At 47.5% G+C, this 11545-nt stretch overlaps 1 protein-coding gene across 1 annotated transcript; it reads right to left on the bottom strand.

Annotated features, from left to right (window-relative positions):
• Positions 1-3067: 3067 nt before the first annotated feature.
• Positions 3068-10997, bottom strand: MRPS17 (mitochondrial ribosomal protein S17). Its single transcript, XM_069972482.1, has 3 exons — positions 10873-10997; positions 7180-7314; positions 3068-3433 (listed from the first exon to the last, which is right to left on the bottom strand). The coding sequence occupies exons 2-3, from the start codon at positions 7300-7302 to the stop codon at positions 3140-3142; spliced, it is 417 nt and encodes a 138-aa protein (XP_069828583.1). The 5' UTR covers positions 7303-7314; positions 10873-10997; the 3' UTR covers positions 3068-3139.
• Positions 10998-11545: the final 548 nt, after the last annotated feature.

The raw sequence follows: 11545 nt of genomic DNA, 5'->3' as shown, positions 1-11545 counted from the left end.
CTTGAACGGGGGGAAAGAGGCCAGATCCATACATCTGTATATCGAAAACCCACAGCAGGCAATAGCCTGCTTAGGTGGGAAAGCCATCACCCTGCCCCCCTGCGACGAGGGATCCCAAAGGGACAGTATTTGAGGGCTAGGCGAAATTGTTCATCATCACAAACCTTTAAACAAGAAGCGCATACTCTAAAAAATAGGTTCCTTGACCGGGGATATCCGATGGGCGTGCTGAAAAAGGCATACCAGGAGGCCCTCAATAGAGATCGAAGCCAACTTTTAACACCACATGGCAGAAGGGACACTGCCGCTAGAACCAGAATTATTGGTACCTTTGATTCCTCGGCGCAACAGATTAGGGATATCATCAATCAATTCTGGCCGATACTCACCTCTGACCCACTCACCTCACAATTGGTAGATACCAGACCGAGAATCACATATAGACGTGGTAAGAACTTAGGCGATAGAATAGTACATAGTCATTTCTCGCCGCCGTCATCCACGATGTGGCTTAGGCAGTTTAAATCCATTGGTACTTTTAAATGTGGATCCTGCAAGGCATGCAAATTCATACACCAGACCAAGACTTTCTGTGGCACAGGCGGGTACCCACAATTTACAAACCGTGAGTTCGCCAACTGCAAAACAGAGTGTGTAATATATATGGCCACATGTCCTTGCGATCTCCGATATGTGGGGAAAACTAGGAGGGAGTTTAGGCGGAGGGTTCTGGAGCATGTGGGTGACATCATTCACCACAGGGACAAACCCGTGGCAACCCACATGCACCAGGCCCACTCGGGAACCCCTTTGGACATTATGTTCCAAGTCATTGAGGTGGTACGCCCCTCCCCAAGGGGGGGTGATGTTGACAAATGGCTCCTACAAAAAGAGACCCGATGGATCTACAGATTACGCACGGTGAATCCACTGGGCCTCAATGAAGCCCTGTCGTTTGTGTCATTTATCTAAAATCACTTTAGTCCTTCTTATTTGCATCTTTGCTTGTCCATATACAAGAACCAGCCTCTCTCTCTCATTCATTTTTTGTCAGATGTACTCACTTAATCATGGGTTCCACTTCTCTTTATATGAAATTATTACATCATGTATTTTCCTTTTTTCTATTTATTCCTATTTTCATTCATTCCCCCTGATCTTCATCAAATATATCTAGTCACCAGTGATGGACTGTGTGTGTGCTGTACTATAGTATACATTACCTTGAGTATCCAATTGTTTATGGGGCATTTGTTTATTTGTCACTTCTAATTTCCCCTATGGTGTCTGTCCCCTTATACTGCATCTATTTCATCTTTGTAATATAGGTCTGAGGATGTTTCTTTTGGAGCGCATCTTCTGCGCTCTAATGACATCCTCGGACTTTCACTTGGGGGCATTCACAATGGGTGGAACGCATATTGCGTTCCGGAAGTGCAAATATGACAACTTCCGGTCCACCACCATCTTGTGTACGGGTGGAACGCACACTGCGTTCCGGAAGTGCAAATATGACCACTTCCGGTTTGCCGCCATCTTGGTCAAACCCGGAAGTGACTTCCGGCGTCTTCACATATAATACAGGAGCGCTGCTGCACAGTCCTCACTCAGCTCGGCTTATCCTACCAGCGGGCTACACAGGTATTACTCAGCATGTGGCCTGTAACAATGTATACTGGTCATTTGGCCATGCCGCTGTGGCTCTTATATATGTCTGCATTTTGTTTCTGTTTTTTATCTAGTCACCGGTCCACGTCCGATATACTTCATTAACCACGGCATCATCAGGCTTGGTTATAACGTTGGACCACAGATAAGTCATCAGATATCATTTTCAGTTTTATTCTTCAGTCATATATTTATCTGCATTTATATTATATATCTGCGGCAGGTCTTGATGATATATGTATTTTTTGGCTAACATATCTTGCCAACTACATAAGTGGGGGTTAATTTCTCTGTTTTGTGGCCACTTTTCGTGGACCTATGTGAGGTGTGATGTACTTGCATATTCTGACTGACTGTGTCCATCATGTTATTAGGTAGTACCGTTTAATACTTAAGCATCATGGGTCAAGCTTCTAGCATAAATACAGACATCCAATACGTTCTCTAAGCTGTATCATAGCCGGATTTAATATTTGTTCCCTGATGAACCTGAATTATCTATAATCATATTCATCACTCAGGGGAAACGCGTTGGAACGAAATAACGTTTTGGAGTAATTCATTTCTCCGTGAACGTATTGCATATCAAAGTATCTCCTTTGTAAATATGTATATATTATTATTTTGATATTTGTGGCACGCTTGTTTGTCTGTTTGTTATTTTTTCACCTGAGCACTTTAGTTAGAGTGGGGACTGACATCGTGGTTGGGGCCACCCTATTAAGGAGGTGGGTTCCCCAAAAGGCAGGGAAAGATTTATGAATCTGAGAAAATAGAGTGCACATTCCCTATTACCTGTCTTTCTTAGCGTCAGCCATCACGCATTCGGGAGATAACATACATCCCCTTGTTTTTCTTCCCCCACTCTATGAGTTGTTTTACACTTTATACTACACCAACCATACAGCACATTTATATTTGTTTTCTTTAAGCTTAGGTGCAGATATACGTTCTAGCTTGTACCTTTTTTAGATGTATACCCAATAAACGTTATGTTTTATAGTTTATTTTGACCTACGGTGGTCCTTCTCTTCTGTGATAGCCATAATTAAAAATAATTAACCACTGGGTCACACCCATCATTGGTGGGCCGACAGACCCAATTATCGTTTTCTGTTTATATATAATAGTCTAACACAGTGCTCTCTGCTGCCATCTCAGTCTGAGACAGGAACTGTCCAGAGCAGCAGCGGTTTTCTATCTTGGACAGAGGTGGCAGCAGAGAGCACTGTGTCAGACTGAAAAGAAAACATTTCATGCAGGACATACAGCAGCTGATAAGTACTGAAAGATTACAAATCTATAAAACTTTCTGAAAGCATCTTATAAAGCTGTAGCAGCCTCAATTATAGGAATAAAAACAAACATGTCAGCGATAATAAAAGCAATCTATGAGAAGTAGAAAAAACAAATAACTTTAATGACACCTGTCAGTGGTAACATTTATAATACAGAAAACATCCACAAATCTTCATGAATCTTCCTTCTTTTCCTCACTTATTCCAGCTGAGATTTTCAAATCCTGGAGATGTTTGTCCAGATCATCTACATTAACGTCCTCTAAACTCTCCAGAAAATTGCTGCCTGCACATAGCTTCCCAGTGAGAGGGTCGACCACTCGGCCAACCTTAAAAACGATTTCAGACAGTTCATGTGTGACGTGCTTGCCTCTTCTCTCCGGTAACGCTTTCAGCAGCACAATGTCACCCACCGTGCACCGCTCCTCTGCATCGTGGGCAAAGTAAGTCTTCCTCTTGTTGTAGTACTATAATAAAGGAAACCAAAAATGAGTCTCTAACTCATCTAAAAAACAAAACAAAGAAAACAGAAAATATAGTAACACTAACAACTCCTGATGACTTTTACACTTTCATCAAAGAGTTAATGCTACAACAATATTTTAAGTTTTTTTTTTAAATTTTTAAAGTGATACTGTATCCACCAACCCATCTCCCCAACCTCTGGTACCGTCCATTTGATGAGAGTAAGTTCTTCCTGGTCGTCGTGTCTTTTAAAATGGTTCCGGAGCTTTGATGAAGGTAAAAAATTGGCTTTTAATCTGCAGAAGCCGAGTCAATGAGGTGTGGCCTAAAGTGTCTGTGCCCAAGGCCTGACACGCCTCTTCTTTCTTCTTCTCTGCCCTTCTCGTCATTAGGAACCCCTCTGTGCAGGATTTCTCCTATTCATCGCATGTCTAAACATTGCACATGCCATTGACTCAGCTGCTGCAGAATAAAAGATCATTTTTTTACCCAAAACAAGGCACCGGCACATTTTAAAAGAGACAACCAGAAAAGACTTATTCTCTGACCAAATGGATGGTACCAGTGGTTTGGGGAGGTGGGTTGGTGGACCCGGTATTGCTTTAAAGCCACTCTGTACCCACAATCTGATCCCCCCCAAACCGCTTGTACCTTTAGATCAGGGGTCTCAAACTCTCGGCCCGCGGGACACAAGTTTGCGGCCCCCACCACCGCCCGGCCCATTGATCGATCACTCTTGTGACCGCAAGCAGTGTTTTGCTTGCTGTCACAAAAGTCTGTGTTGGACGGCCCCCGGCTGATGCTGCCTCTCTGGGGGTGTCCCCGGGATTCCCGGGCAGCACGCGCACCAGGGAGCTGTGTGCGCAGCGGCTGTTGCTTCCGGGTCAGGGAGCACTGACCTGGAAGTAACAGCCTGGCGCACACAGCTCCCTGGTGCGCGTGCTGCCCGGGAATCCCGGGGACACCCCCAGGGAGGCAGCATCAACCGGGGGCCGTCCGTAAGAAGGGAGCTGCGACGGGGGATCGATGTGTTAGGTGAGTTGTTTTTTTTGTTTTGTTCTTTATCTACTTTGTGGGGGACAAGATATGGGGACAACATCTACAAAGGGGGGGGGGGGCATTTATAAGGGAGGCATCTATTTGGGGGAAAGTTAAGAAGGGGGCAACATAAAAGAGGCATCTATATGGGGGGGGCGATAAGGGGGCAACATAAAGGTGGCACCTATATGGGGGAGGAGATAAGGGGGGCAACATAAAGGAGGCATCTATATGGGGGGGGAGATAAGGGGGGCAACATAAAGGAGGCATCTATATGGGGGGGGAGATAAGTGGGGCAACATAAAGGAGGCATCTATATGGGGGGGGAGATAAGTGGGGCAACATAAAGGAGGCATCTATATGGGGGGGGAGATAAGTGGGGCAACATAAAGGAGGCATCTATATGGGGGGGGAGATAAGTGGGGCAACATAAAGGAGGCATCTATATGGGGGGGGGAGATAAGTGCGGCAACATAAAGGAGGCATCTATATGGGGGTATAAGGGGGGCAACATAAAGGAGGCATCTATATGAGGGGGGAAGATAAGGGGGCAACATAAAGAAGGCAAGAAGGCATCTATATGGGGGGAAAGATAAGGAGGGGACTACATGGGGGGCATCTACTATAGGGGGACTACACAGAGAGGGGCTCCCAAGGAGATGCACATGGGGCCATATATATGAAAGACTGAGCAAGGGGCCATCTCTACACAGAGGGGGGCATATTCTATAAGGTGGATCAGATAGAGTCAGCCTACCCACTAAATGAGGGTGTAAATGGGACAATACAGATGTGCAGTTAATAGAGAGATGAGGATGGTGCCAGAGTGAGGAGCCTAATATGTTTCTCTGGCAGATTCTGTGGATTTGTGGCTCGAAGAAGTTCTCACAATGGCCCAGGAGAGAAGGAGAAGATGATGAAAAGGAAAGAACTCCGATCAATGAAGACGTCCCCTGTGAGTCACCTGATGTAACTTTCATGTTCAGAAAGTTAAATGTTAAGGAACTGTCAATACACACATTTGAATCTGAATAATAATAATTACATTTGATGACATTGGAATGTTTTTGTAAGAGCTTTTCTTGTGGAAACCCTGATGCGGCCCAGCCTCACCCAGACTACCTCCAGCAGCCCCCGGGTAAATTGAGTTTGAGACCCCTGCTTTAGATAGCTGCTTTTAATAAAAAAAACAACTTTAAAACAGCCATGTGTCAAATTAGCGTGGGCTAGAGTACCCTTGCTCTACGATTGCAACGCCCCTCCGTCCCTCCTTATCATTAGGAATGCCCCTGGAACAATTTCTCCTATTCAATTCAATTTCTACCTGTGTGAATACTGTACATGTTGGATCGTTAAGGCACACGTGGGGTGTTCAGATAGGTGATGAATAGGAAAATAATTTCTAGGGGCATTCCTAATGATAAAGAGGGCGGGGAGAAGGGACGAAGAGGCGTTGCAATCCTAGCGCATAGACACTGTAAGCCACATCAATTTGACACAGGGCTTCAAGTTTAAAAGTTGTTTTTTAGGACAATAACTATCACCTGCCGAACGGACCCCAGGACAGATCTTGGATTAAAAGCATCTATCTGAAGGTACAAGTGGTTTTTGGGGGGTGTCAGATTGTGGTTACAGAGTCGCTTTACTTATAATATACAGTAAATCATGGCCACAGAATTTAGCTATAACCACAAGTCATATAGACATTAATGGGGCATTGGGCAAAATTCCAGCACTGATGCCGGTATCCCACAGCTCCGGTCCTGGCCGCTCCTGGGTCTAAGTGGGGACCTGGGGTGTGATGTGCCAGGCCCGCTCAGCCAGTCAGCTTGGCATGTCACGTCAACCGCTCATAGGAAATGGCTGGCTGGGACCGGAGCTGCAGGATACCGACATCAGTGCTGAAGCAGGGGAGGGGAGAGCATGTTACTTCTTTCATCCAGCACAGTGCCAAAAATCAACCCAGCCCGGAGTTCTCCTCTAAAAGGAGAAGTGCAGCGAAAATTTTTATTAACCCCTTTAAGACAGAGCCCTTTGATGCACAAAAGTCTGGGTCAAATGAATGCAATGTTCCCCGCCTTCTAAAAGCCATAGCGATTTTATTTTTCCACCTACAGGGTTGGTTGGGGTGTAATTTTTCGCGCCATGATCTCTAGTTTGCTCTTTATTAATTTTTGGGGGATATATAATTTAATAAAATCAACAATCCTGGCGCTTTTTTTGTTTTCCTTTACACCGTTCACCGTGTGGGAACAATGTCATATATTTATAGATCAGACAATTCCGCACGCTATGATATGTAATATGTTTATTTATTTATATTTACCCTCTCATTACCTGCGTCCCCGGAGACTGATGTGAGCGGGATCGCTCTCTGCAGTGCTCCCGCTCACATCAGAAAGCCCCAGTCAGTGTCAGGAACGTATATATACATTCCTACTGCACGGGGTATGTGCAGTAGGAACGTATATATACATATTACTGACGGGAAGGGGTTAAAGTATTGTACTTCCCCCCCCAAAAGTTACACAAGTCACCAATATACATTTATTACTTATTATTTATTATGAAATGCTTATAAAGTGTTTTTTTCCCTGCACTTACTACTGCATCAAGGCTTCACTTCCTGGATAACATGGTGATGTCACGACCCGACACTCCCAGAGCTAATATATCTCTAAGGGGAATGAATACAAATTGCTGGACGTACCTTTAGCAGGTAAGAATCCAGCACCATCCTGGTCACTCTTACTTTAGCTGTTTTTTTCATCTTCGTCCCTATAACTTTTCCTACAATCCATCTGGCATGAACTGAGCTGCGTACAAGTGACATGGTGAAGGGCACCTAAACAAAGAGAGACCTTCCACAGTGAATTACACATCACAAGCTGTACACTATCCTGAAAGTGACATGTCTGCTGTTGCTTTTAAATTGTAGAGTATGTTCACACTGAGCAAATTTTTTGGAATGTCATTTCTTTTAGTGAAGGCGCGCGAGCCCCCCCCATAGAGACGCAGTTTGACACTGAGGCAGACGGAGAGCTCAGCCGCGGAATTCTGCAGAATTTGCTCAGTGTGAACTGGCCTTTAGTCATTAAGGGAACAGTCACCTCTACACATCTCCCTAAACTACAGCGATCTGGAAAGGCAGTGAAAAGCCACATTTCGGACAATTTCAAGTGACTGTACCACCAGGGCCAGGCTGAAGCACTGGAGGCGGCGGACCCACCCTTAGTGGGAGGAAACCCCTGCCCCTCTATGATAGGGTTCCATTGATTCTAATGGAGTCACGTCATGGAGGGGCTGAGGTTTCTTCCCACTAAGGGTGGGTCGGCCCGCCTCCAGTGCTTCAGCCTGGGCCTGGTGGTACAGTCACTTTCAGGATTTTGGTGTAATTTGTTGCAAAGCAAACAGTGAGAATCCACAACTAATCTGCAGTGGATTTATAATCTGCACCACAGGCCTATTCCTGTGCAGCCTAATGAGAGAAACACACACTATGGCAGCAATAATATATATACACGCACTAGCTATGTAACCCATCTGTATACACATGGAGAATAACAGCAGCACTGTGGGCCGACAGGAGCGTGGAGATAACAGGGCACAACAGACATGACACTACAGGAGGCAAATACACAGGAAGGAGATGAGCTCAGCACTCTACGTGTACACTACTGTAACCTCCTCACTGCACTACATGTGTACACTACTATGACCTCCTCACTACACTACATGTGTAGACTACTCTGCCCCCACTACACTACATGTGTACACTACTCTGCCCTCCCCACTACATGTGTACACTACTCTGCCCTCCCCACTACACTACATGTGTACACTACTCTGCCCTCCCCACTACACTACATGTGTACACTACTCTGCCCTCCCCACTACATGTGCACACTACTCTGCCCTCCCCACTACACTACATGTGTACACTACTCTGCCCTCCCCACTACACTACATGTGTACACTACTCTGCCCTCCCCACTACACTACTCTGCCCCCCACTACACTACATGTGTACACTACTCTGCCCCCCCACTACATGTGTACACTACTCTGCCCCCCACTACACGTGTAGACTACTCTGCCCCCCCACTACACGTGTACACTACTCTGCCCCCCACTACACGTGTACACTACTCTGCCCCCCCACTACACGTGTACACTACTCTGCCCCCCACTACACTACATGTGTACACTACTCTGCCCCCCCCACTACATGTGTACACTACTCTGCCCCCCCACTACACTACATGTGTACACTACTCTGCCCCCCCACTACACTACATGTGTACACTACTCTGCCCCCCCACTACACTACATGTGTACACTACTCTGCCCTCCCCACTACACTACATGTGTACACTACTCTGCCCTCCCCACTACACTACATGTGCACACTACTCTGCCCCCCCACTACACTACATGTGCACACTACTCTGCCCTCCCCACTACACTACATGTGTACACTACTCTGCCCTCCCCACTACACTACATGTGTACACTACTCTGCCCTCCCCACTACATGTGTACACTACTCTGCCCTCCCCACTACACTACATGTGTACACTACTCTGCCCTCCCCACTACACTACATGTGTACACTACTCTGCCCCCCCACTACACGTGTACACTACTCTGCCCCCCCACTACACTACATGTGTACACTACTCTGCCCCCCCCCACTACACTACATGTGTACACTACTCTGCCCCCCCCACTACACTACATGTGTACACTACTCTGCCCCCCCACTACACTACATGTGTACACTACTCTGCCCTCCCCACTACACTACATGTGTACACTACTCTGCCCTCCCCACTACACTACATGTGTACACTACTCTGCCCTCCCCACTACACTACATGTGCACACTACTCTGCCCTCCCCACTACACTACATGTGCACACTACTCTGCCCTCCCCACTACACTACATGTGCACACTACTCTGCCCTCCCCACTACACTACATGTGCACACTACTCTGCCCTCCCCACTACACTACATGTGCACACTACTCTGCCCTCCCCACTACACTACATGTGCACACTACTCTGCCCTCCCCACTACACTACATGTGTACACTACTCTGCCCTCCCCACTACACTACATGTGTACACTACTCTGCCCTCCCCACTACACGTGTACACTACTCTGCCCTCCCCACTACACTACATGTGTACACTACTCTGCCCTCCCCACTACACGTGTACACTACTCTGCCCTCCCCACTACACTACATGTGTACACTACTCTGCCCTCCCCACTACACGTGTACACTACTCTGCCCTCCCCACTACACTACATGTGTACACTACTCTGCCCTCCCCACTACACTACATGTGCACACTACTCTGCCCTCCCCACTACACGTGTACACTACTCTGCCCTCCCCACTACACTACATGTGTACACTACTCTGCCCTCCCCACTACACGTGTACACTACTCTGCCCTCCCCACTACACTACATGTGTACACTACTCTGCCCTTCCCACTACACTACATGTGTACACTACTCTGCCCTCCCCACTACACGTGTACACTACTCTGCCCTCCCCACTACACGTGTACACTACTCTGCCCTCCCCACTACACGTGCACACTACTCTGCCCTCCCCACTACACGTGTACACTACTCTGCCCTTCCCACTACACTACATGTGCACACTACTCTGCCCTCCCCACTACACTACATGTGTACACTACTCTGCCCTCCCCACTACACTACATGTGTACACTACTCTGCCCCCCACTACACTACATGTGTACACTACTCTGCCCTCCCCACTACACGTGTACACTACTCTGCCCTTCCCACTACACTACATGTGCACACTACTCTGCCCTCCCCACTACACTACATGTGTACACTACTCTGCCCCCCACTACACTACATGTGTACACTACTCTGCCCTCCCCACTACACGTGTACACTACTCTGCCCTCCCCACTACACTACATGTGTACACTACTCTGCCCTCCCCACTGCACTACATGTGCACACTACTCTGCCCTCCCCACTACATGTGTACACTACTCTGCCCTCCCCACTACATGTGCACACTACTCTGCCCTCCCCACTACACTACATGTGCACACTACTCTGCCCTCCCCACTACCTGTGCACACTACTCTGCCCCCCACTACACTACATGTGCACACTACTCTGCCCTCCCCACTACACTACATGTGCACACTACTCTGCCCTCCCCACTACCTGTGCACACTACTCTGCCCTCCCCACTACACTACATGTGCACACTACTCTGCCCTCCCCACTACCTGTGCACACTACTCTGCCCCCCACTACACTACATGTGCACACTACTCTGCCCCCCACTACACTACATGTGCACACTACTCTGCCGTCCCCGTCACCCGCCTGTCACCTCCAGCAGCCACTTCCTGTCGCTCCGTCCTCGGTCGCTCAGATGACGGCAGACGCTATTTCCAAGGGTAAAGGCTAAATCCCATGGACAGGAAGAAGCTGTGATGACGTCACGCCCATGTGACCAGCCTCTGGTGTGGGCGGAGCTATGCTGCCCCGTCCCCGTCTCTCCCAGCAGTACAGAGAAGCCGCGCAGTGTGGTTCGTTGTTGGAGGAGTAAGATGGAGGGCGGGAGGACCCAGGAGGGCGGCTTATTGGGTATTTCTTTTACCAAGGTTTCTGTGTGGTGGGATATGATGCACAGGAGGTACCCACTGTCTGGCTGTCCTGTCATCTGCAGGGACAGGGGCCGTGACTGTTCTTTTATGCAAAATTCTGCAGGGACAGGGCGGCTGAATTTTAAATTAGAAATTTTACAAAAATTTTCACACATTTTCAGTGTTTTTACTGCAACTTTACAACATGGTGATACTTGTATATTTCACAATCTGGGGCAAATATCATGGTAAGGGTATGTGCACACTACAGAAAACCCGTCACGGATTCCGCAGCTCGTACCAGCTCACGGACTCTGCCGGCTGCGTGCATTTTCGCCCGTGCTATAAACAGGTTTATTCTTTGGACGGACAACGGAATCCGCCCACGCATACAATCTTTAGATGAGCTGCGGAATC

This window comes from Dendropsophus ebraccatus, chromosome 5, assembly GCF_027789765.1.
Source record: "Dendropsophus ebraccatus isolate aDenEbr1 chromosome 5, aDenEbr1.pat, whole genome shotgun sequence".
NCBI classification, from domain to species: Eukaryota; Metazoa; Chordata; class Amphibia; order Anura; family Hylidae; genus Dendropsophus; species Dendropsophus ebraccatus.
Note: the sequence above shows the minus strand (reverse complement) of the source record. Positions and strands in the feature narration are given on the sequence as shown.